General features: G+C 36.3%; 2 protein-coding genes across 3 annotated transcripts in view; both read left to right on the forward strand.

Moving 5' to 3' along the window:
- BLTP3B (bridge-like lipid transfer protein family member 3B) overlaps positions 1–27,833 on the forward strand; it is a 113,770-nt gene that overhangs the window by 15,194 nt on the left and 70,743 nt on the right. The gene's annotated exons all lie outside the window — the stretch shown is intronic.
- On the forward strand, positions 18,638–21,040 carry LOC131519029 (ubiquitin-ribosomal protein eS31 fusion protein-like). The gene is given in 2 exon segments (XM_058741666.1): positions 18,638–20,606; positions 20,609–21,040. Coding segments are annotated over 2 exon segments (696 nt in total). The 5' UTR covers positions 18,638–20,200; the 3' UTR covers positions 20,899–21,040.

Here is a 27,833-nt window from a genome sequence, read left to right on the forward strand (position 1 = left end):
ATACTTGGCAATGTTACTAGACATATCTTTCCAAAACACTAATTTTATTATTTAAATTCTTGTTAAATTTTTAAAAAATATTTATTTGAATTCTAGTTGGTTAATATATAGTGCAATATTGGTTTCAGGAGTCGAATTCACTGATTCATCACTTATATATAACACCCAGTGCTCATCACAACATGTGCCCTCCTTAATACCCATCACCCATCTAGCCCATCCCTCACCTGCTTGTCTCCATCAACCCTCAGTTTATTCTCAATTCTTAAGAGTCTCTTATGGTTTGTTATTTTTCTTTTTTTCTTTTATTCCCCCTTCCCATATGTTCATCTGCTTTGTTTCTTAAATTCCACATATGAGTGAAATCATATGGTATTTGTCTTTCTCTGATTGACTTATTTTGCTTTGCATAGTAGTACACTCTAGCTCCATTCCTATCCTTGGAAATGGCAAGATTTCATTCTTTTTTTTTAATGTTTATTTATTTATTTGAAGGGGGGAGGGGCAGAGAGGTGGCTGGGAGAGAGACAATCCCAAGCAATCTCTGTATTATCAGTGCAGAGCCTGACTTGTATCATGATCTTACAAACTGGGAGGTCATGACCTGAGCCAAAATCAAGAGTCAGACCCTCCACCGACTGAACCACCAATGTGCCCCAAGATTTCATTCTTTTTGATGACTAATGTTCTATTATACACACGCGCACACACACACACCATGTCTTCTTTATCCATTCAGCAGTTGATGGACATTTGGGCTCTTGCCATTATCTGGCTGTTGTTATTAATGCTGCTGTAAACATTAAGGGGCACGTACCCCTTCAAATCTGTATTTTTGTATCTTTTTGGTAAATACCTAGTAGTGTAATTGCTGTGTCATAGTGTAGTTCTATTTTAGCTTTTTGAGGAATGTTCATACTGTTTTCCAGAGTGGCTACACCAGTTTGCATTCCTACCAACAGTGCAAGAGGGTTCCCCTTTTTCCACATCCTTACCAATACCTGTTGTTTCTTGTACTGTTAATGTTAACAATTCTGGCAGGTGTGAGGTGGTATCTCATTGTGATTTTGATTTGTATTTCCCTGATAATGAGTGAAGTTGAGCATCTTTTCAATGTTTTCTTTAGAAAGTGTCTATTCATGTCTTCTGCCCATTTGTCCCTGGATTATTTGGGTTTTTTTTGGGTTTTGAGTTTGAAGTTTTTATAGATTTTGGATACTAACCTTTATCAGCTATGTCATTTGCAAATATGTTCTTCCATTCTGCAGGCTGTCTTTTAGTTTTGTTGATTGTTTCCTTCACTGTGCAGAAACTTTTTGTCTTGATGAAGTCCCAATAGTTTATTTTTGCTTTTGTTTCCTTTGCCTCTGTCCATTTGTCTAGTAAGAAGTTTCTGTGGCCAATGTCAAAGAGGTTGCTGCCTGTGTTCTATAGGATTTATTGGTTTCCTGGCTCACATTTAGGTCTTCAATCCATTTTGAATTTATTTTATTTTATTAAAAAAATTTTTTTAATGTTTATTTTTGAGAGAGAGAGAGAACATGAGTGGGGAGGGACAGAGAGAGAGGGAGACACAGAATCTGAATCAGGCACCAGGCTCTGAGCTGTCTGCACAGAGCCTGACATGGGATTCGAACTCATGAACTGTGAGATCATGACCTGAACGGAAGTTGGATGCTTAACCGACTGAGCCACCCAGGTGCCCCTTGAATTTATTTTTGTGTATGGTGTAAGAAAGTGGTCCAGTTTCATTTGTCTGCATGTCACTGTCCAGTTTTCCCAACAACATTTGTTGAAGAGACTGTCTGTTTTTCATTGGATATTCTTTCCTGCTTTGTTGAAGAATAGTTGACCATATAGTTAGTCGTGGGTCCATTTCTGGGTTTTCTGTTCTGATCCATTGATCTGTGTGTCTGTTTCTGTGGCAGTACCATACTGTCTTGATTACTACAGCTTTGTAATATAGCTTGAAATCTGGAATCATGAAGCCTCCAGTTTTGTTTTTCTTTTTCAGGATCATTTTGGCTATTCAGGGTCTTTTTTGGTTCTATACAAATTTTAGGATTGTTTGTTCTGGCTCTGTGAAAACTGCTGGTGGTATTTTGATAGGGATTGCATTAAATGTGTAGATTGTTTGGGGGTAGTATAGACATTTTAATAATGTTTGTTCTTCCAATTCATAAGCATGGAATGTTTTTCCATTTCTTAGTGTCCTCTTTAATTTCTTTCCTGAGTGTTCTGTAGTTTTTAGGTAATAGGTCTTTCACCTTTTTGGTTAGGTTTATTGCAGGGTATCTTATTGTTTTTGGTGCAATTCCAAGTGTGATCAATTCCTTGATTTCTTTTTCTGCTGCTTTGTTATTGGTGTACAGAAATATAACTGATTTCTGTACATTGATTTTATATCCTGTGACTTTGCTGAATTCATGTATTCTAGCAATTTTTTTGAGTTTTCCATATAGAGTATCATTTTATCTGCAAATGGTGAAAGTTTGACTTCTTCCTTGCCATTGTGGATGCCTTTTATTTCTTTTAGTTGTCTGATTGCTGAGGCTAAGACTTCCAGTACTATAATAAATAGTAATGGTGAGAGTGGACATCCTCGTCTTGTTTTTGACCATAGAGGAAAGGCTCTCAGTTTTTCCCCATTGAGAATATTAGCTGTGGCTCTTTCATATGTGGCCTTTATGATGTTGAGGTATGTTCCATCTATCCCTACTTTGTTGATGGTTTTTGTCAAGAATGGATGCTGTATTTTGTCAGAATCTTTTTATCCATCTATTGACAGGATCAATGGTTCTTATCCTTTCTTTTATTAATGTGGTGTATCAGTTGATTGATTTGCAGATATTGAACCAGCTCTGCAGCCCAGGAATAAATTCCACTTGATTTTGGTGAATACTTTTAATGTACTTTTGAATTTGATTTGCTAGTATCTTGTTGAGAATTTTTGCATCCATGTTCATCAGGGATATTGGCCTGTAATTCTCTGTTTTAGTTGGTTCTTTGTCCGATTTTGGAATCAAGGTAATGCTGATCTCGTAGAATGAGTTTGGACGTTTTCCTTCCATTTCTATTTTTTGGAACAGTTTGAGAAGAATAGGTATTAACTCTTCTTTAAATGTCTGGCAAAATTCCCCTGGGAAGCCATCGGTCCCAGGGTTTTTGTTTGTTGGGAGATTTTTGAATATTGACTCAGTTTCTTTGCTGGTTATCTGTTCAAAGTTTTTATTTCTTCCTGTTTCAGTTTGGTAGTGTTTAAGTGTCTAGGAATTTGTCCATTTCTTCCAGATTGTCCAGTTTGTTGGCATATAACTTTTCATAGTGTTCTCTTATAATAACTATATTTCTGTGGTATTGGTTGTTATCTCCCCTTTCATTCATGGTTTTAATTATTTGGGTCCTTTCTCTTTTGTTTTTTGATAAGTCTGGCTAGGGGTTTACCAATTTTATTGACTCTTTTGAAGAACCAGCTCTTAGTTTTGTTGATCTCTTATACTGTTTTTGTTCGTTTGTTTTTATATCATTTATTTCTGCTCTAATCTTTATTATTCCCCTTCTGCTATTATTTGCTTTCTTTTTCTAGCTCCTTTAGGTGTAAGGTCAGTTTGTGTATTTGAGACTTTTCTTGCCTATATTGCAATATACTTTCCTCTTAGGGGGAAGCAGCCTTTGCTGCATCCCAAAGGTTTTGGACCATCTTGTTTTCATTTTCATATGCTTCCATCTATTTTATATTTCTTTTTTAATTTCCTGGTTAATCCGCTCATTCTTTAGTAGTATGTTCTTTAATCTCCATGTATTTATGGTCTTTCCAAATTTTTTCTTGTGCTTGAGTTCAAGTTTCATAGTGTTGTGGTCTGAAAATATGTACGGTATGAGCTCAATCTTTTTGTACGTGTTGAGACCTGATTTGTGACACAGTATGTGATATATTCTGGATAATGGTCCATGTGCATTTGAGAAGAATGTATATTCTGCTTTAGGATGAAATGTTCTGAATATATCTGTTAAGTCCATCTAGTCCAATGTGTCAGTCAGAGCCATTGCTTCCTTGTTGATTTTCTGCTTAGATGATCTGTCCATTTCTGTAAGTGGGGTATTAAAGTCCCTTACTATTGTTGTATTATTAACAATGAGTTAGTTTATGTTTGTTATTAATTGATTTATATATTTGGGTACTTCCAAGTTGGGGGCATAAATATTTACAATCATTAGAGCTTCTTGATGGATAGACCCCTTATTTATGATATAATGCCCTTCTTCATCTCTTGTTATAATCATTAGTTTAAAATCTCATTTTTCTGATATAAGATGGCTATTCCAGATTTCTTTTGATGTCCATTATCATGATAGATGGTTCTTCATCCCTCACTTTCCATCTGCAGGTGTTTTTGGATCCAAAATGAGTTTTGTAGGGGCACCTGGGTGGCTCAGTCGGTTAAGCATCTGACTTCACCTCAGGCCATGATCTCTCAGTCCATGAGTTTGAGCCCCTCGTTGGGCTCTATGCTGACAGCTCGGAGCCTGGAGCCTGCTTCAGATTCTGTCTCCTTCTCTCTTTGTCCCTCCCCCACTTGCACTCTGTCTTTCTCTCTCTCAAAAATAAATAAACATTAAAAAAATAAATGAGTTTTGTAGGCAGCGTATAGATGGATCTTGTTTTTTGTTTTTTTTTTTGTTTTTTTTAATCCATTCTGACACCCTGTGTTTTTTGATTGGAGCATTTAGCCCATTTACATTCAGAGTGATAATTTAAAAAGATATGAATTTAGTGCTATTATGTTACCTGCAAAGTTGGTTCTGGTGATGTTCTCTGTTCCTTTCTAATCTTTGTTCCTTTTGGTCTTTTTTCCCCCCAACTCAAAGTGTCCCCTTTAAAGTTTCCCTTAATATTTCTTGCAGGTCTGGTTTAGTGGTCATGAACTCTTAGGTTTTTTTTGTTTGTCTGGGAAACTCTTTATCTTTCTATTCTGATTTCTATGCCTTGTTGGATAAGGTATTCTTGGCTGCATATTATTCCCATTCAGCAGTTGAATATATCCTGCCTTTCTCTTCTGGCCTGCTGAGTTTCTGTGGACAGATCTGCTGACCTGATCTGTCTTCGTTTGTAGGTGAAGGACTTATTTTTCCCTTGCTGCTGTCAGGATTTCTTCCTTCTCTGTATTTTATGAATTTGACTATGATATGCTTTGGCCTTGGCTGGCTTTTATTGAATTTAATGGGAGTTCTTTGTGCTTCTTGGATTTTGATGTCTTTGTCTTTCCCCAGATTATGGATGTTTTCAGCTATAATTTGTTCAAATAAACCTTCTGCTCCTTTTTCTCTCTCTCTTCATTTTCTGGGACTCTTATGATGCAAATATTAATTATGTTTTATAAGTTGCTGAGTTCTCTAAATTCACCTTTGTAATCTATTACCTTTGTTTCTCTCGTATTTCCAGCTTCATTATTTTCCATAGTTTTATCTTTATCACTGATTTACTCCTCTGCTTCATCCGTCTTTGTTCTTGTGGCATCTATTCGAGTTTGCATCTCAGTTATAACATTTTTAATTGACTAGATTTTAGTTTTTTTATGTTTGCAGTAAGGGATTCTCTAGTGTCTCCTATGCTTTTTTCCAAGCCCAGCTAGAATCCTTATAATTGTTGTTTTATTCTAGTTCAGACATCTTACTTACATTTCTACTGATTAAATCTCTGGCTGCCATTTCTTCCTGTTCTTTCTTTTGTGGTGAATTCCGCCACCTTGTTATTTTGGAGGTCAAAAAAATAAAATAAAAAATAAAATAAATTTAAAAATTAAAAAAGAATAAAGGAAGTAGATCCTGGATGTGTTTTGGTCTTCTTGTTAAGAGAAGCTTGATAGGAAAAAAAACCCAAAAAGGATAATAAAATTTAAAGTAATTAAAATTAAAATTACTCTTTCTGTATACAAAACAAAAAACAAAAATAAAACAAACTCAAAGGAAGTTAGATCCAGTTTCCCCAAGAGCTGACGCTTTGCAGCACTCTGATCAGTAGGCTTGGTGCCTCTGAGAGGCTTGTGCTGGTCATCTGAGGGAAGGGGCCTGCTGCTCTGATTCTCTGGTGCACTTGCCCAAGTGAAGATGGCGTCTGCAGGATGCAGGTGGGCAGAGCTTGGTGTAAGTGGTTCTGGTCTTCATTTGGTGGTGCTGTTTTTGTCTCACTGAGGCCCACCACTGCTGGTTGACGAGGGGTAAATATTGCTTTGCCCCACTCTCCCATCTTTAGATAAGGAAGCCCATGCCTGGCACTCCCTAGGAAGCCTTCACAGATGAACAAATTATTGCCCCCCTGTGTCCCCGGCTTCCATCAGATTTCTGCCCTCACCTTTTGTCTGAGCTGTCCACCTGTCAGCACTCCTGTGTTTTATCTCCTGTGAGGCTGGGTTTCAAAACTACACTTCAGTGAATCCAGTGGAACAGACCCACGCTGATCCTTTGGGGGAGGGTCTTGCGGCGCTGTATCCTGTGCTGGCTTATCCCAGAAAACAGTTGTGCCACAGCACAGTGTTTGGATTTTATGGTAAGTTGTAAAACACAGCCAGTGCCAGGGTTTGCTGCTCTCAACCTGTGTCTTTGTTCCCATGCCAGTGAATGGGGTAGCTTGATGGTGCCAGCAGGGTCCTTTGAGTGCGGAGAGGCTATATCACCTCTACCAAATGCACTCTAAGCAGGGGAACCGCTGCTTCTCCTGCACTCAGGAGATCCTGAGACTGCCTAGCCAGCTTCTAGGGCTCCACCCTCTTTCCCCCAAGCAGTGTTAGGCGTGACCCTGGCAACAGCACTAACTTCTCAAACTTCATACTCTGCGCTCAACTGTTTATAAAAATTGATAGTATTTAAACCCTCCCCTTTTTCCCAGTCAATGGTTTTGGGGAACAGTTTTCGTGTGCAGGTCCCTGTACATGTTTTCACTTTTTTATTTTTATTTTTTTTTTCTTTTTCTCTCTTATTCTCTCTCACTCCTCTCTCTGCGATCTGGGCTGTCTCCTCTGCTGCGGCTGTGGCACTTTTCTCCCCCAAATCAACTCTCTGCAACGCCTACCTTCCATGGGTCATTTTTTCTGCTTGTAGACTTGCAACTTTGTTCTCTAAGACCTCTGATTGATTTCTTGGGTATTCAGAATGATTTGATATTTATCTAGCTGTGTTCAAGGTAGGAGGCAAGCTTAGGGTCACCCTACTCCTCCACAATCTTAACTTTCTCCTCAAAGTCTTTCATTTTTTTAATTGAAATATAATTGACACAATATTCCATTAATTTTAGGTGTACATCATAGTGAAATTTTATACGGTTCATTTTAAAACGATCCCACAATAAGTCATCATCTGTCACCATACAAAATTGTTACAATATTGTTGGCTATACTACTTATGGTGTGCATTACATCCCCATGGCTTACTTATGTTGTAACTGGAAATATGTACCTCTTAAAATCCTTCACCTATGTTGCCCAGCCCCCAACCCCTCTCCAGTCTGGTAGCTTGCTTCCTACATCTGTGAGTCTCTTTCTTTTTTGTTTGTTCATTTGCTTTGCTTTTTAGATTCTACATATAAGTCAAGTCCTATGGTATTTGTCTTTGACTTCTTGTAACATAAAACCCTCTAGGTCTGTCCATGTTTTAAATGTCAAGATTTCATTCTTTTTTATGGCTGAGTAATATTCCATTGTGTATATATACACCACATCTTGTTTATCCATTCATCTATTGATGGACAGTTAGATTGGTTCCTTCCCTTGGCTAATGCTACAGTGAACATAGATGTGCATATATCTCTTTGAATTGGTGGTTGTTGGTTTTCTTGGATAAATACCTAGAAATTTAATTGATGGATTGTGTGGTAGCTCTAATTTTAATTTTTTGAGGTGCATCCATATTGTTTTACATAGTGGCTGCACCACTTTACATTCCTACCAACAGTGTATGAAGGTTCCCTTTTCTTCACATCCTTGCCAACACCTGTTATTTTTTGTCCTTTTGATAATAGCCATTCTGACTGGTATGAAGTGATATCTCCTTGTGCTTTTGCTTTGTATTTCCCTGATGATTATTGATGTTGAGCATCTTTTCATGTGTCTGTTGGCCATTTGTATGTCTTCCTTAGGAGAATATTCAGATCCTTTCCTCATTTTTAAGTAGGTTTTTTTTAAAATGTATGTATTAAATTGTGTAAGTTCATTGTATATTTTGGCTATTAATCCCTTATCAGATGTATAATTTGTAAATGTCTTCTTCCATTCAGTTAGATTGTTTTTTATTTTGTTTAGGGTTTCTTCTGTGCAAAAGCTGGTAGCTTGATATGATGCCATATATTCATTTTACCTTTTGTTGCCCTTGCCTGAGAAGACTGGTTCAAAAAAATATGAGTAAGACCAATGTTAAAAGGCTTATCATCTGTTTTCTTTTCCCCCCTAGGGATTTCATGGTTTCTGGCCTCACATTCAAATCCTTAATTCATTTTGAGTTTGTTTTTGTGGTCCAGTTTAATTTTTTTGCACATGGCTGTCCAATTTTCCCAATACCATTTATTGAAGAGACTATTTTTCCCCATTGTATATTCTTGCTTTCTTTGTTATAGATAGATTGAACATGTATGTGTGGGTTTATTTCTGAGCTCTCTTTTCTGTTTCACTGATATATGTGTCTGCGTTTTTATGCCAGTACTATACTGTTTTGATTACTGCAGCTTTGTAGTATTTGAAATCAGGAAGTGTGATAATCTCTAGCTTTGTTTTTTCTCAAGATTGTTTTGGCTGTTCAGGGTCTTTTCGTGGATCCATGCAAGTTTTGGGATTCTTTGTTTTAGTTCTGTGAAAAATTCCATTGGTGTTTTGATGGGGATTGCGTTGAATCTATAGATTGCTTTGGGTAATATGGACATTTAAACACTATTAATTCTTCCATTCCATGAGCACAGAATATCTTTCCATTTATTTTTGCTGTCTTCAATTTCTTTCATCAATGTTTTACAGAATGTAGGTCTTTCATTCCCTAATAAAATTTATTCCTAGATATTTTATTCTTTTTGGTGCAGTTGTAAATGGGATTGTTTTCTTAATTTCTTTCTGATAGTTCATTATTAGTGCAACCTATTTCTGTATGTTAATTTTCATTTATTAGTTTGTATTAGTAGGTTTTTTTTTTTTGTGGAATCTGTAGGGTTTTCTATATATTGTATTATGTCATCTACAAATTGACAATTTTATTTCTTCCTTTCCAATTCTTCTTGACTAACTACTGTGGCTAGGACTTTGAATACTATGTTGAATAAAAGTGGTGAGAGTGGGCATCATTGTCTTAGAGGAAATTCCTTCATCTTTTCACTTTTAAGTATGATGTTAGCTGTGGATTTGTCATAGGGCCTGTATTATGTTGAGGGGTAGATTTCTTCTATAACCACTTTGTTGAGGGTTTTTATCATAAATAGATGTTGAATTTTGTCACATGCTTTTTCTGCATCTATTTAGATGATCATATGATTTTTATCCTTTGTTTTGTTAATGTAGTGTATTGGGTAAAGATTGATAAAATATTTTTAATGGCTCATGTTCAAGCTTTTTAAAAAATAAATTTGTTTATAACAGAATTTTTTTGTTCAAAGAAATTTTAAAATAGAACAACTACATAAGGTAGGCAAAGTAGGGCTCCTCTTGTTCTGTTAACAGAACAAGGATCAGGCTATGCTCATAAATTATCTTTTAGTAATTTAGTTGAATCAGTAACTAGGGCAATCAACTATTATACCTTTTCCCTTTTTATTTGTTCTCACAGCTATGTTGAATCATGAGTAATCTCCTTAGGAGCACTGTGAGAACAATACTGATGTATAGGATGAAACTCACATTCCTCAGCATCCGATACAAGAGTCCTTCTTGATCTGGCCTTCAGTCCATCTTTCAAAGGCATACTGTTTCTTCACAAACTGCATGATGCCTTGTATTTCAACCATGCCTACTTATGTGATCCTATAACTGTGAACATGGCAGTTGGCTGTTCCTAAACTGTCCTCTTCTCTCCTGTTCACCTGGAAGAAACATTACTCTTAAAAAACACAGCTCAAGTTCTTTCTTCTCCATGAAGCCTTCCCAAAACAGTATTTTTGACAAATGATTATCACTTCTTTGGTACCTCCATCTTATTCTATTTTCATTTTTTTAAACAATTTTTTTTAACATGTATTTATTTTTTGAGAGACACAGAGAGACAGAGCATGAGCAGGGGAGGGGCAGAGAGAGAGAGAGGGAGTCACAGAATCCAAAGTAGGCTCCAGGCTCTGGGCTGTCAGCACAGAGCCCGACGCGGGGTTCGAACTCACTAGCCGTGAGATCATGACCTGAGCTGAAGTCGGACGCTTAACTGACTGAGCCACCCAGGTGCCCCTATTTTCATTTTTAGTGTAATATCTGTCACACAGTGTTTGGCACATAGTAAAATTGTAAGGACTGCCATGACTTGCTTATGTGCTTATCTCTAATAACTGTGAGGTTTTTGAAAGTTGTAATTATGTCTTATTTGTCTAAGGTATTCAAGAGTCTAACCATTGCTCAGTTTTTGCCATGAAGGATGCATGTGTCGTTGTGTCAGATCTTCCAGTGTTTCAACGAAATTAGGAAACCCAGATTTTAATACAAGGTGTGCTAATTGTAAATGTTAGCCACACATTTAGGTTTTTTAAAACACTATGCAGACAGACAAAATGTACTTGTGGGTAAAACATAGCTCACAGGCTGCCAACTTTGCAACCTTTCCATTCTTTAAAAGTGTTCAATTCTTTAAATGTGAAAAAATTGGCTAGACAGGATTGGTTGATTTCCTTTATATGTGTATTATAAAAATAACCAAGCCAAACAAACTCTGTAAATTGAGAATACTTAAAAAAAAAAAGAGAGAGAATTTATTATGAGCATAACTTGATCCTTCTATTAATGCCAGAGGTTTCTTTAAAGAAAATAGCACTTATGACTGAAATATTTAATAGGCCTCAAATTGACATTGAAAACTTGAAGGTAAGAATTGCCATATACTCCTACAATGCCTAGGAAATGTTCATTAAATATTGTTGAATTGAAAATTGATCAGTATGATAATGAAATGATGATTGATCTTGAAATTCCTTTTAAATTAAAATTATACAAATTTGATTATAGTCTTGGCTCTGCCTTGATGTGACCTTAGCAGTTGACTTAAACCCTTCTGGGCTTCACATTTCATACTGTAAAATGACGATGTTGGATTAGAGGAACTTTTCAGGTGCTAAAATTCTAAAATTATTTTATATTCTTTGATAGTATGACGGCTGCTTATGGATCTACTCAGTTTTGTTTTTTTTTTTTTTAACTTGGCTTAAAACTGCCCATATCTTCAGATTATGAGTAGTATGCTTTTCAAAAAGCTGTGACTTGGGGCGCCTGGGTGGCGCAGTCGGTTAAGCGTCCGACTTCAGCCAGGTCACGATCTCGCGGTCCGTGAGTTCGAGCCCCGCGTCAGGCTCTGGGCTGATGGCTCGGAGCCTGGAGCCTGTTTCCAATTCTGTGTCTCCCTCTCTCTCTGCCCCTCCCCCGTTCATGCTCTGTCTCTCTCTGTCCCAAAAATAAATAAAAAACATTAAAAAAAAAATTCAAAAAGCTGTGACTCAAATATCTTAAAAATTGTTTTTTTTTTAAAATTTTTATTTTTTTAACGTTTATTTATTATTGAGAGAGAGAACATGAGCATGGGAGGGGCAGAGAGGGAGACAGAATCTGAAGCAGGCTTCAGGCTTCCGAGCTGTCAGACAGAGCCTCCCAAACCATGAGATCATAACCTGAGCTGAAGTCAGACGCTTAACCGACTGAGCCACCCAGTAGCCCCTTAAAAATTCTTTTAAAAAAAATAATGTTTATTTTGAGAGAGAGCATGCACATGTATAAGCCAGGAAGGGACAGAGAGAAAATCCCAAGCAGGCTCCACGATTGGTGTAGAACCTGACATGGGGCTCAGTCTTACCACTGTGAGGTCATGACCTAAGTTGAAACCAAGAGTTGGATGCTTAACCAACTGAGCCAGTCAGGTGCCCCTTAAAAATTCTTATTTCCTTGTATTTCATTAAGTTAACTAGTCCATTTTCTTTTTTATTAGGAAGTATGTATACACCTGTACACATAGGTTTGTTTGTGTGTGTGTGTGTGTGTGTGTGTGTGTGTGTGTGTGTCAAGGTGTGTTCATTATAAATTACCTTCATTTTTGAGCATTCTCAATTTATAGTTTATCTTGATTATTTTTGTAATATGCACTAAAGGGGATCCTGTCTCCCTGCCTCTACCCCACTTGCACACACGAACACTCCCCACCACCCCCGAATAAATAAACATTAAAAAAGAAAAAGTGGGGAAGCTTGGTGGCTCAGTTGGTTGAGCATCCAACTTGGTTTCAGCTCAGGTCATGATCTCACAGTTCATGGGTTTGAGCCCTGTGTTGGGCTCTGCTTGCAGTGTGGATCCTACTTGGGAATCTTTGTCTTCCTCTTTGCCCCTCCCCTGCCACTGATTGTGTGCATGCATGCAATCTCTGTCTCTCTCAAAAATAAATAAACATTTAAAAAAGTATATATGACTTAAACAGATTTATTGAAATATAATTGATTTACATGCAATTAAACTGCACATATTTAAGGTATACAGCTTGATAAATTTTGACATATGCCCTTAAGTTTCCTCATGCCCCTTGGTAATTTTCTCCTTCTTCTCCTCCTGCCTCATCTTTTATTATTGTATAATCTATTTCATGTAGATTAATTTGCATTTTCTAGAATTTTGTATAAGTGAATCATATAGTATACCTTTTTTTGACCTCTTGCCCTCAGCATAATTATTTTACAATTAATCTGTTTTATGCATTCTCTCTTACTGCTGAATATATTCCATTTTGAATATGTCACAAGGTGTTTATCTATTTACCTACTGATGATCATTTAGTTTGTTTCCAGTTTTCTACTATTACAAATGAAGCTACTGTAAACATTCATGTATAAGTCTTTGTGAGGATACATGCTTTTTATTTCCCTTGGGTAAATGCCTAGGAGTAGAATGGTTGGGTTATAGATAGGTATATACATAAATTTTTAAGGAACTGGTAAACAGCTTTCCAAAGTGTACATGTTATGTTCTCACCAGCAAATATGTAAGATTAGAGTTCCAGTCGCTCCGCATCTTCAACAATACTCATTTTTGTCAGTCTTTTTAATTTTCTCATTTTAGTGGTAAGTAATGGTGTGTTACTGTGGTTTTTAATTTGCAATTCCCAATTGACTGGCTATATTGTACATCTTTTCATCTGCTTATCTGCCATCTGTATGTCTTCTTTGGTTTGCGGGTCTGTTTAAATCTTTTGTCTAGTTAATTAATGAGTTTTCTTACTTTTGAATTGCAAGAGTTCTTTATGTACTGTATACACAAGTCCTTTTTCAAACACGTTTCATAAATATTTTCTCTCCCTCTGTGGTTTCTCCTTTAGTAACAGTGTTTTTGATAGGCGGGTTTTTAATTTTGATAAAACTTAAAGTATTGGTTTTGCTTTTATGATTTGTGCATGTTTTTGTTATGTTAAAGAAATCTTTGCCAGGCCCAATATCACCAAGATTTTCTACTTTATTTTCTTACAGCAATTTTATAGATTCAGTTATTGGCTTTTGGTCTGTGATCTAGTTATATTTAAATGTTTGTTCATGATGTGAGGTAAGTATCAAGGTTTTTTTTTTTTCTTTTTCTTTTGGCAGTGGCTATACAGTTGTTCCCACAGTTTATTAAAAATGCTTTTTCTTCTTGATTTGCTTTTGCACGTTTGTTGAAAATCCCCTTACTATAAATTTGGTTCTATTTCAGGACGCTCTATTTTGCTCTGTTGTTCATTTGTCTATCCTTACACCAGTCTCAGACTATTTTGAATGCTGTAGGGTTTTGTTTTGTTTTGTTGTGGGTTTTTTTTGTTTGTTTGTTTGTTTAATAAGTAAGCTCTTTGCCCAATGTAGGACTTGAACTCATGACCCCTGAGAGTTGCATGCTGTACTGACTGAGCCAGTGATGTGCCCCAGTGTAGGTTTTTAAGAAGTCTTGAAATTGGTAGTACAAGGCCTCCAACTCTGTTCATCTTTTTTAAAGTTAGACATTCTACATCTTATATATTTACATAAATTTCAGAATCAGCCTGTTTCTACCAAAAAGTCTGCTGGGCATTTGCTTAGGGTCTATAATTCTATTTGAGGAAACTTGACATCTTTAAAATACTGAGTCCTCTGATCTACCTATGTGTTATTTCTCCCTTTATTTATGTCTTTTAAAATTACAATATATAGGTCTTATATACCTTTATCAGATTTATCCCTAAAAATTTCATGCTTGTCATATTAATGTAAGTGGTACTTTAAAATTTTCAGTTTCCAATTGCTGCTAGCACATGGAAATAATGTATGTTTTTTTTTTTTAGTGTATTACATACAACAAAATAGATAAACTTTCTATATGCAACTTAAATGACCTTTTAAAATAAGGTTTTTATTTTGGAATACTTTCAGGTTTATAGGAAAGTGGTAAAGATAATACAGAGAGTTTTCATATACCTCACATCCCATCTCCCCAATTGTTTACGTGTGTGATTTCCTCTATGGTAGTTATTATTTATTCTTGAGAGAGAGAAAGAAAGAGAGACAGAGCATGAACAGGGGAGGGGCAGAGTGAGAGGGAGACACAGAATCCGAAGCAGGCTCCAGGCTCTGAGCTGTCAGCACGGAGCTCGAAGCGGAGCTTGAACCCACGTACTGTGAGATCATGACCTGAGCTGAAGTCAGAAGCTTAACTGACTGAGCCACCCAGACTCCCTTCTGTTGCAGTTATTTTTATTTTTGTGGAGGGATTACCATATAGTGCAGTGAAACACTGTTCATTTATCTCATTTTACTAGGATATACTGGTCAACTTCTCTGCTGAAAGTCTGTATTAAAAATATTTTTCTGGGGGCGCCTGGGTGGCGCAGTCGGTTAAGCGTCCGACTTCAGCCAGGTCACGATCTCGCGGTCCGTGAGTTCGAGCCCCGCGTCAGGCTCTGGGCCGATGGCTCGGAGCCTGGAGCCTGTTTCCGATTCTGTGTCTCCCTCTCTCTCTGCCCCTCCCCCGTTCATGCTCTGTCTCTCTCTGTCCCAAAAATAAATAAAAAACGTTGAAAAAAAAAATTAAAAAAATAAATAAATAAATAAAAAAATAAAAATATTTTTCTGTGAAAAAAAAAATAAGCTTTGGATTTCTTGCTTGCATTCATTCTATAAAAAATCAGTAGGGGCGCCTGGGTGGCGCAGTCGGTTAAGCGTCCGACTTCAGCCAGGTCACGATCTCGCGGTCCGTGAGTTCGAGCCCCGCGTCAGGCTCTGGGCAGATGGCTCAGAGCCTGGAGCCTGTTTCCGATTCTGTGTCTCCCTCTGTCTCTGCCCCTCCCCCGTTCATGCTCTGTCTCTCTCTGTCCCAAAAATAAATTAAAAACGTTGGAAAAAAAAAATCAGTGCCAGGTTGGCAGGTTTATAAATATTTATTCTGAGCAGCAGTTCTGAGGCAGCCGTTTATTCCTCTGCACAATGTTCTCTGCTAAGTTACTAAAACAAAAATCTGCATATAAGAATTGCTGGAAAATTTTATTATTTAAGAAGTAATATCGGTTGAGAGGCCTATAGCAAAGATTTTTATTAGGCTTCTCATAGTTTTAATAAGAATTTTTCTGTGTTATGCTTTGGGTTTATGCTCTCAAACAATTTTCATGAGTCATTAGAACCTTTCATTTACCCCTTTGATATAAGGTATACATGACAGATTTTTCTATGGTTGAGAAAAACAAGATTTTAAGAATTAGCTATTCATGGCCTATTTAAAAAAAATGAAAAGGACAGGATTCAATAGCATTGGAGTCCATCTCTTATTATTAATATTTTATATTAGTATGGTACATTTGTCTCAATTAATGAGCCAATATTTATAAATTATTATTTTTATTAACATTTTTTTTAACATTTATTTATTTTTGAGAGACAGAGATACACAGAGTATGAGCAGGGTCGGGGCAGAGAGAGAGGGAGACATAGAATTCAAAGCAGGCTGCAGGCTCCGAGCCGTCAGCACAGAGCCCGATGCGGGGCCGAACTCACAAACCGCAAGATCATGACCTGAGCCGAAGTCAGACGCTTAACCGACTGAGCCACCTAGGCGCCCCTATAAATTCTTATTAAGTATAGCCTATACTTCGTTTGAATTTCCTTAAGTTTTACCTAACGTCCTTTTTTTGTTCCTTTTTTACCTAACGTCTCATTGTGAATATCACATTGTATTTAGTGATCATGTTTTTTAGGCTCCTTCTGGGTGTTTCTCACACTTTCCTTCATTTTGATGGTCTTGAGAGTTTTCAGTAAGATTGGTTAGATATTTTGTTGAGTGTCTCTCAATCAATTATTGTGTAATGTTTTTTCTCATGACTAGAATGGGTTATGGGTTTTTGGCAAAAAGATCACAGAGGAAAAATGCCATTTTTATTATGTCATATCAAAAGTACCTACTATCAACATGTCATATTGTCCATGTTGGCCTTTGTCAGATTCTCCACCATAAAGTTACTCTTTTGCTCACTTTCCTACTGTATACTTTGGAAAGAAAAGCAGCCATACACAAAAGGAGTGAAGGGTTATGTTCCACTTCCCTGAGATTGAAATAGAGAAAACATAAGTTATTTGGAAATTTTCTGTGTGGGAGATTTACTCTTATCTCCCAGTTGTTTGCTCAATCATGTATTTATATCTATGTGGACTCATGTATATTTATTTTATATTTTGAGTTATAATCTAATAATTTATTGACCAAATTGTTCCAGCTTTAGCCATTGGGAGTTCTTTCACTTGTTTCCTGTGTCCCTTCAATTAATTTTATTTTTTTCTACTGCTCTTATATCCTGTAACCTTGCTCAACTCATTTATTAGTTTCTGTAGCCTTTTAAAAAGATTCTGTATGGTTTTCTATGCAGATGATCATGTCGTCTGAAGAAAAAAGGCAGTTTTATTTTTCAAACAGAATGTCTTTTATTTTTTTCTTGCCTCATTTTGTTGGCTAGAACCTGAATAGAAGTGGTAGGAGCAAATATCTTTGCCTTGTCTGTGTTTTAGGGACAAAACATTTTAATCTTTCATCTTTAAGTATGATTTTAGCTGTAGGATTTTCATAGATGTCCTCTGTAGTTTGGAGGAAGTTCTCTTCTGTTCCTAGTTTGTTGAGAGTTATTTTTCCATGCATGCTATTGACTTTTGTCCAGTGCTTTTTTATGTCTCATTGAGATCATCATGTGATTTTACTTTTTAATATGGTAAATTATGCTGGTTGATTTTTGAATGTTAAACCAATCTTCATACTTAGTCATGATGTACTTCTTATATATTTCTGTTAAACTGTGAGTTATACTTGCCTTGTGAAATCTCTGTGATAGGTTGTAATGACTTTTGAAAGAATGAAATAGAATAGAAAATATCAGACTGTATTAAACTATTGCTCTGTGAAATTTTCATTTTAATTGTGTGGGTGTTTCTGTAAGTACTAAAAGAAATAAAGTGTATTCCTTGACCTATCTTATATCAACATTTTTGAAAATAACTAGTTCACTTTTTGAGCCTGAAGATAATAAAGCATATAGAGTAGGGCAAGAAAGCAAGTAACTCTAAGAGGAGAGTGCCAGATTAAAAGGTGTAAATGGGGTTAGATAATGGAGAAAATGAGGAAATATGGGTTTCCTTAGAAAAGCTTCATCTGTTTTTCTTAGTTTTGAGTAGAGTTATCTTTATGTCTGCATGATGAAGTCCATGGACTATGGAAGGATGTAATTAGTTGCGGATTAATAACTTACTGTTCCTAGCCAAAGGACTTGATAGTCTATCAGATTTTGGGAAGTCTCTCCAGGAATATCTTCTCTTGTATGATCTTAACATGTAGTCTTAAGGTAATTTGTTCTCTTCTAGAAATACTGTTTTGAATAAAATCAAGCAAAAGCTACTAAATTTGCTTAAACATAGATACTGGTTTTTATAATAGGTCTTCATATACAATGAAAATTTAATCCTTGTAGGGAAGCACAATTTTGAGATACCAGCTAGTGATTTCACTTACTAGTTTATTTTATAGGACTGAGTTGGGCCCAATTTAGGAGAATGGAACAATGATGGGAGAAGAATCTTTAATGGTACCTTTACATACTTTTTTTTGAATATATTTTTTTAACTATTTATTTTTGAGAGAGAGTGGTGCACGAGAGTGGGGGGTGGGATGGGGTGGGCAGAGTGAGAGGGAGACACGATCCAAAGTGGGCTGTGTGCTGACAGCAGAGAGCCTGATGCGAGTTCAAACTCACAAACCATGACATCATGACCAGAGCCAAAGTTGGATGCTTTACCAACTGAGCCACCCAGGCGCCCTTATGGTGCCTTTACGTTCTAAAATATTGGATCTATGTTTTCTGTCAGTCATACTCCTTTGTTATTTATCACCTTGATACTAAAATAGTATTTTAGTTTCAAATTTCTACACTTGATCTTAGCCAAAAGGCCGAGAAGCGATAGTTTCAAATTTCTGAAGGAAAGAATCTGATTAAACAGCCTAGATGCCTTTTCAACTTCTAGATCAATTAGCTGTACCCAGGGTATGTTAAAATGTCTTAGGTATGCACCTTTCTCCTGTATTTATAGCCTTTCTCTGGGAAGATAGAATCACTGGTAGCTGGACAGCCACCCTAAGCAGTGTTTGTTTATTAATAACAAGTTAATTATGTTAAATAACAGTATTGAAAATCAAATTATAATATTGAAGTTTATTATCTGGATGGTTACAATTAATCCTTTTTCTTTAAGGCAGTGGTTTTGATTATCTTTTCTTTGGCTCTAAAAGTCTCCTTTGAAAATATGATAAAGTATCTTGGACCCCTTGAAGTTCTCCCAAGAACTTCAGATTACAAGTTTCATAATCAAACAATTTAACATGCATTGTTAAATTCCTTGTAAAATCTAGTTGTTCATGCTATAGCATGAAATATCACAGAATGGAGATGATTATTTCTGCTCTCTTTGCCACATCTACTGTGAGAATGAAGACCATTCTAGCAATCAGACCGCAGACATTCCAGAAAATGTCAACATCACTCTGAAGGGATGCACTGTTATTGTAAAGGGCTCCAGAGGAACCCTGTGAAGGGACTTTTCAGTCACATCAATGTAGGACTCAGTCTTGGAAAGTAAAAGAAGAGGCTCTGAGTTGACAAATGGTGGGGAAATAGAGAAAAACTGGCTATTGTTTGCACCATCTATAGTCATGTACAGAACATGATCAAGGGCGTTACACTGGGCTTCCATTACAAGATGTCTGTGTTCACTTCCCCATTAGTGTTGTTATTCAGGAGAATGGTTCTCTTGTCGAAATCCAAAATTTCTTGGGTGAAAAATACTTCTACAGGTGAGGCCAGGTGTTGCTTGTGCTGTATCACAAGCCCAGAACAATGAGTTAATTCTTGAAGGAAATGACATTGACTTGTATCAAACTCAGCTGCTCTGATTCAGCAAGCAATGGTTACACAATAAGGATATCAGAAAATTTTTGGATAGTATCTATGTTTCTGAAAAAGGGACAGTTCAGCAGCTTGATGAATAAGGTTTAAGTTGTCCAGCTACAGAAACAGCAAGATTCTGGATGATTTTTCAGACTTTTTTGTGATATTTTATTTTAAATTTTTTTAAGCGTTTATTCACTTTTGAGAGACAGAGAGTGAGTGGGGGAGGGGCAGTGAGAGAGGGAGACACAGAATCCAAAGCAGACTCCAGGCTCTGAGCTGTCAGTGCAAAGCCCAATGCAGGGCTCAAACTCATGGACCATGAGATCATGACCTGAGCTGAAGTCGGATGCTTAACTGACTGAGCCACCCAGGTGCTCCTTATTTGTGATATTTTAAAGATGTAATAAATGTTGTTTTGATTTGGCTCACTGAGCAATGGCCGAATGAGTGATGGCCGAATGTCGGCTGCACCCAGGAACGCCCTCTGGACCCTGCTGCTGCTGGTGCCCCAGGACTGCGGCCAGGTGCCAGTCCGCCCCAGAAAAAGTTCGCGAGACAGTGTAGCAGCAGCGTTTCAGGGATTATGAAAAATCACAACACACATCTGGCATCAGGCTTCACCCTTAACGACCTTGCCACAGTACCAGCGAATGTGGCCGCCTTCTGGGGTCTGCTGGGACTGGGTGGCTTCAACAGTCTCTGCCAGGTGTCCTTCCAGCAGTGGAACCGCTTTTCCCCATGTGGCCCGAGAACCTCCTGGACCCCACTCTGTTCCTGGGGATTCGCCCTTCCCACGAGAGCACTGCCAGGTGGAACCGCTGGCAAGATGCAGATTTCCATGAAAACTTTTATGGGGAAGATTATCACTCGCGAGATTGAACCCTTGGATATAATAGAAAATGTAAAGGCCAAGATCCAAGATAAGGAAGGAATTCCTCTTGATCATCAGAGACTGATCTTGGCTGGCAAGCAACTGGAAGATAGATGTACTTTGATTACAACATTCAAAAGTAGTCCATTCTTCATCTTGTGTTGAGACTTGGTGTTGCTGAGAAAAGGAAGAGAAGTCTTTCACCGCTCTCAAGAAGAAAAAACATAAACAAAGTTAAGCTGGTTGTCCTGAAGTACTATAAGGTGGATGAAAATGGCAAAATCAGTAGCCTTCATCGGGAGTGCCCTTCAGATGAATGTACTGGAATTCTTAATAACAGACACTTTGACAGACATTATTGTGGCAAATGTTGTCTGACCTATTACTTTAACAAACCAGAAGACAAGTAATTGTATATGGATTAATAAAAGATATGAACTAAAAAAAAAAAAAAGCTGTATTGATTTGGACCTTTCCTTAACCAATAATCATTTCCAACTATTTGGCAATTAAACCATTCAGAAGTTAAGAAAGAAAGAAAGAAAGAAAGAAAGAAAGAAAGAAAGAAAGAAAGAAAGAAGGAAGGAGGGAAGGGAGAGAGAGAGAGAGAGAGAGAGAGAAAGAAAGAAAGAAAGAGAAAGAAAGAAAGAAAGAAAGAAAGAAAGAAAGAAAGAAAGAAAGAAAGAAAGAAAGAAAGAAAGAAAGAAAGAAAAGGGGGGGAAGCACCTACGGGGCTCATTTAGTTAAGCGTCTTGACTTCGGCTCAGGTCAATGATCTCGTGGCTCGTGGGTGTGTGACCCACGTTGGGCTCTGTGCTGACAGCTCGGAGCCTAGAGCTTGCTTTAGATTCTGTGTCTCCCTCTTTCTCTGCTCTTCCTGCTTGTGCCATCTCTTTCTCTCTCCCTCACTCCCTCCCTCCCTTTCTCTCTCTCTGTCTCAAAAATAAACATTAAAAAAAATTTTAACGATTATTTCTAGTTAAAACTGTAATTTGAGAAAATAATTGTCAAGTAGTACAGCCAATTACTAAGTCTAGAAGAATGGTAGAAATTGATGTGAATCTTTAATAACATGTACAATAACAGGAACCATAAACAATTTCAGGACAAAGTAAATAACTCAAGAAATGCAGATTTACTGATGAGGTTTGAAAAGAATGTCCCAGGGTTTTATTACATGATTGCAAAGAGGTAGATGTAGAAGAAGGTAGGTAAGTGGGTCAGAAAAGAGTTTATAAACTCTGATGAGATTCTTGTGAGCTGTAAGTGATTCTACCCCCCAAGTACTGTATTTAACTTGGAGATGGTACATTTCAGAAATCTGTTTCAGGTTGCTTTAGCTAATAAAACTTTATGATCTTTGTTTTTATGATGTAGCTGTAGAATGGATCTGATGAAAGTTCAAATAAATCACAACTAAAATTTATAGTAACATTTATGCTTTTATAGTAAATTTATGCTTTTTGATTTATGATCTGTTGCATACCTCATGTTTTATCAAGCCAAAAAAAAGTTTTTTGAAAAATTTTAACCACTCGTTATTTAAGGTTTCTGTGTTCATAATTTTATTTAACCTGTGTCTTTGTATTAATAATAACTAACACTCCCTGAGTTTTCCTATGTATTAGGGACATTTCCTAGCATTTTACATGTTATAACTCAGTTAATCCTCAGAACAGCCCCATGAAGCAGGTATTATTATTATTATCTCCATTCCACAGATAGGGAAACTAAAACAGAGAGAGGTTGTGTAGTAAATGGCATTTTTATTACAAAGCTGGAAATCTTGGACTTTTTGGGCGTTATCGCCTGTTACCTTAAGCAAATTATAAATCTTTGATTATGGACTTAACTTTGTTTTGCCATAAATGTCTGCTTAGCACAGTGCTTTGCATGTAATAAATGCATAATCTAAGTCAAACACATTCTTTCCATTTGGAAATTTTATTTCTCTAGTTAGCTATTTTTGTTGTTACTACTGAAAAAACTAGTAAATGTATTTTCACGTGTTATGTGTAATTAAAGAAAATTTTGGATGAAGTAGAAGCTGTTTTCATGTTTTAAGTATGTTTTTAAATTGTTACATTGTTAAAAATAAACCATAAAATTAACCAATAAAATATATACATTCATATTAAAATTTATTTCATGCTAAGGTTGAGGGTCCGACTCTTGATTTTGGCTCACATCATGATCTCACAGTTTGTGGGATCAAGCCTGGCATCAGGCTCTTCACTTGACTGCGTGGAGCCTGTTTGGAATTCTCTTTCTCTGCCCCTGCTCCACTCACACACACACTCTGTCTCTCAAAATAAACACTTATTTATTTTGACAATACTGATGTTAGAGTGGAGGACACATGTTTATTTTAAAATAAGCCACTTTGCCTGGCATAATAGTGTAGATAGTAATGAAGCTGTGTTTCTGAATTTTGAAAATAAAAAAATCAGTAAGAATTGTGCCCTAAAATTTTTATGACTTTGTTCTGTGCTGTTATACGGCTTTGATATATTCAGGTCAATCAGCTTTCTCCTTTATCCTTGTTTTGAGTCTTTGTTAACATCTATGTTGGTTTTATATATATGTTATGTTTCATTTCTCCTACCCCTCCATTTTCAGTCAATAAATAATTATTCAGAAGTTTAATTCATTGACTTAAATTTTTACCATATTTTTAAAGTTCAGTTTTAAAATGTTTATATAACTGTTTAGAGCTTTAAATTGTTCTTTAGTGAGCAGTAGTGGTTTATTTCATATAACAGATTATTCTCTTTAGGATCAGGCCCTTCTCAATTATACTATTCAGTAGAGTAATACAATTATCTGGGGATCTCAGATGGCAATTTAGTTCAAAGAGCTGTAGCAACACTTGGAAAAAGCATAGGTAGAAAAATACCTCTTCCACGCCTTAATACTCTTGTGAGTTTTCATCCCTTTGTTTGCCTAGTATATACATGTAATGAAGGTCTTCTTTTCCTTTGTCAATTAAATTATGACAAATGTTGCTGAAGAATCATTCTCCTGTTTCTGTTTTTGGAAGAAACGTATTAATAAATGATTGGGAAACAGTTGTACAAAACTGAAATATATGTAAATTAATGCCTAATATGAATAATTGAAGATAAATAATTCGATATATACACACTGCTTACCCAGTATAGGGAATCAGCTTTTTAATAGCTGTGAATGTAAGTTACCAATATGTCTTCTGATTTCTATTTAAAACAGTTTAATAGATGAGCAATATTAATATGTTTTCAAGATTAACTCTATACCTTGGCTATTTTGAAGTATTATTTGGATAAACATGAACTTTTGATATTGGTTCAGTTAAAACTATAATCAATGTGTTCATGATTTAATCTAAATAGAAAGAGGGAAGGAAAAAGAGAACTGTTATTTGGATATCTGTTTTGTACCTGATGCTTTCCATATTATCTTTAGTCCTCACTAAAATTGTGTGAGGTGGTGTTATTTTCCCCATTTTATAGGTGAGCAAACTGAGGCAGAGAGGTATCACAATAAGTAGCTAAACAAGAATTCAGACTTACTTGTCTGACTTTAAGGCTCATCCTCTTTGCAGATGTTGTCCTTTTAGTATGTACTAAATTGAAGGTATAATTTCTTGTTAATGACATGTATTTTAATCTTTTCATCTTTCACTTTTACTCTTGTCAGGCCTATCTTTTGGGTTTCTGATGAACTTTTGTTTTTATAAAAATGGCATATACTTATTAGAACATTTAAACATATAGAAAAGTATAAAGATGAAGAAATCTAAAATCTTACCAACCAAAGGTACTCTTGATATTTGACATTTTCTAATGCATTTTTTACATAATTGAAATCATATTGTAATTTTGAACCTTGAATTTTCACCATAATGATATAGGCATTTTCTTTATATGGTTGGCAACACATATTACCTGATACGTATGTAGCATGATATATCATAAGTAAAGGGATTATTTCCCCTTGGACATTTAAGTGCTTTCACTTTTTTCCTTTTGCAAATACCATTGAGATCAAGAACATTCTTGTACATAACCAGTCAGGATGTTCCTTGATTTCTCCACTAACCCTTCCCACATGCACACACACACACCCACGCATCCCATCCTGCCCACCATTAAGGACATAGAGTCAAATTTGTGTTCATGAGTTACTCAGATAGTCTTTGTCTGTCCCTTTGTCCTTCTTTTCTTCCTATCTTCCCCTTGAATATGCTTACAGTATTTTTAAAGTACAATTAGGTTCATTTGTTTAAGTTTCCTTTCAATTTTAGATGCTTCCCCTTTTCTCATTCTTTCTCATTTTGTTTTTTTTATGTATGTATTTACATGCTTTCCAAAGTCAAAACTATTCAAAGCCAACCCCTCCTCTTGTGTACCACATCTGCTTTCATCTACTCAGGATTCTGCTCTAGCAATTGTCTGTCCTTACTGCACCATCAGTAGTTTTCTGTTTTCTGCATTATTGTCACCAGTGTATAAGCTTGCTGAGTTTTCTCTTACCTTAATAAAAAAACAAAACCTGGTTACAACCTGGTTTCTTTCCTACCTCACTGGTTCTTCTTTTTTAATCTCCTTTATTGGTTTCTTTTACATTTCCTTGTCTTCTTAGTGGTCTCTGACCATAGTCTTTGAGCCATTTGATTTTCTGTCTTCATCTTGTAGCCACAAATATCTATAACATTGGTGATTACCAAATTTGTATCTGCAGCTACAGAATGAGATTTCAATATCTGACTACCTAATTGGCATCTCTTCTTGGATTATCTAATAGTCATCTCTTAATTAAACTGTTCAAAGCCTAAATTCTGATCCTTAATCCCAAACTTATTTTTCCCTCTTTTTCTTTACCCTGAAAAATGGCAACTCTATCCTTCCATTTACTCAGAGTAAAAACCTTGGAGTCATCCTTGACTTCATTCTGTTTAATCAGCTCCTGTTGGCTTTACCTTAGGATATATCTAGATTGTTCCCTTTCTGTCACTTCCTACTTTTCCTTCTTGATTCAAGACATATATTCTTGAAGAAGGCAACATCTTCTCTTACCTGGAGTATCGCAATAACCTCCTGTCTGGGCTGCCTGCTTCTGTCCATGTCCACCCTTTCATATATTCTCAGTGGAGTGACCCTTAAAAGTTGAAGTTTCCTATTCTAGTTAAAACCATCTCCAATAACCAATCACTTTCATTTTTACTCATAGTAAAAACCAGAGTCCTTAGAGTGGCTTTAAAGGTCCCACATGATTTGTCTCCTCTTATTTCTCTAACTTACTCCATCTGCTTTTAGTCTTGCCTTTTTGTTCATTTCCTGTAGCCACATTAACCTTCTTGCTATTTCTCAGACATGCCAAGCATGTTCCCACCTCAACTTTTTTACCTTTGCTTCTCCTTGGCCTAGAGCTTTCTTTTCATTAGATATTTATATAGCTACCTCCTTCACTTCCTTCAGATCTTTTTGCCCACATGTCATCTTTTCACTGAGGATTTTCCTGTCCATCCCTTTAAAAATTAAAATGTCCTCTGCTTGCCCCTGCTATCTTATTACTATATTGCTTTGTTTTTTTCCTCCGTAGTCGGAATCTGGCTTACTATATATTTAACTTATTTTTTCATTCTTTTCAGAACCCAGCCCCCTTAAGTTCCATGAAGGCAGAGATTTTTATCTGTTTTGTTCATTGTCATATATCCATTAATTTATAGGTATCAATTAAAATTTATTGAATGAATGAATGAATGAATGAATGTAATGGTTAAGGCCTTGTAGAATCAAGTCCCTTCATTGTCCTTTCAGATTTATCTTCTACTCTTCTGGCCCTCTTGTTACATTGTAGATGCTGATCTTTTTTCCGTTCTATTTTATACCATGCTCCCTCCTTCCTGAGAACCTTCCTTTGTATGTTTTATTCCCACTACTTGGAACACTCTTTCTTCCCTGACTCCCTTCTTTTCCTTGCCCAGTTAATTTCTACTCATTCTTAGATATCAGCTCCAAAGTCCCTGTTTTCAGAGAAGCTTTAGATTAAAGCCCTTTACTGTATTCTCTCTTAATCATGCTTTTTGGTGTTCTGTCTACCAGCTGAATTGAGAACTGCACAAAGGCAAGGACATCTTGAGTGTACTGCTTGTCAGTATATGTGTATGAATAGTGAATTCTCAGTAAGTAGGCATTGAATGCTCCCTTCTAGCTCTAATAGTGTGCCTTGAGGTAGTGGCAGGCCATTCCTATATGATTAGGGGTGGGAACCTATCAGGAAACATCATAGTATTAAACCAAACATGTTTGGTGGTAAGTATAATATAACCTAGCATCACTGGTCAAATATGGGTTAAATATGAATTCTGCATTTCTCAGTTGACCTTCTGTGAAAAAATATGAATCCAGATAAAATATGGCTCAAAAAATTCTGGTTTAGAGTCAATGGGAAGCATGTGTATATTGATGGGTATTCTTGTTGATGTATTGGGCATAACCTGTATATCTTATTCCTTTAATATTTAGTTTCAAAAAATGGTAGAAGACTGGCTGATAACTCTTGTTACCCAGTAGTTAATTTTGTCAGTAGTTTCATTTTTGAAAAAAGCACTTCCTGGGCAGTTAGCAGTTTTTCATTTTTTAGGGCTGTTTGATTTATTTACTTTTTCATTTGAACAGTTTTTATTTAAAGTTGAATATAAGATTACTTTATTCCTTCATCTTCTCAATAGTTTCTTCTTTATATTTGCCCTTTTCCTACTTGGCGAGATTTGGCTTTATGTTCAAGGATCCTTTTGTGGTGTTTTTCTAGTTTTAGTCTAGTGATGGCCATCTTGCCAGGATGAATGCCCATATGGACAATTGTGCCATTCGCCTTCCGTCACAGTACTTGTTCAGTGTAGATGACCTGGAGTACTCTGCCAATTTGCTGACATTTGTAGTGTCTGTGCACAACCTGTAGTTCATCATCCTTTCAGATGGGCGTGAATTGAACATTGTACTTGCATCTTAGCTCTTTTATTATTACTCTTATCATCATAATTAGTTGAGATATTGGGCAAATATGTTAGTTTCTCATTATGTTTACTCATCTAAACAGTGGAAATAAAAATAGTATTGACCCTAATGGGTTATCGTGGGAATTAGATGAAGTAATAATGATTGCAAACAAAGAACGCAGTAAACCCTTGGAAAATGTCCAGTATTATTTAAAATTTTATTGTTACTTGCAATCTTTTTTCTTAGGTTTAAGAATTTTCATTTTTCATCATCGAGAATCTGTGTTCTTTAATTAGAATTTAGGGTCCACTCTCCCATGTGACTTTTGGCACTTTCATTAAGCACTCTATACTTCATTTAGT

The sequence above is a fragment of the Neofelis nebulosa genome, chromosome 8 (genome assembly GCF_028018385.1).
Source record: "Neofelis nebulosa isolate mNeoNeb1 chromosome 8, mNeoNeb1.pri, whole genome shotgun sequence".
NCBI lineage: Eukaryota > Metazoa > Chordata > Mammalia > Carnivora > Felidae > Neofelis > Neofelis nebulosa.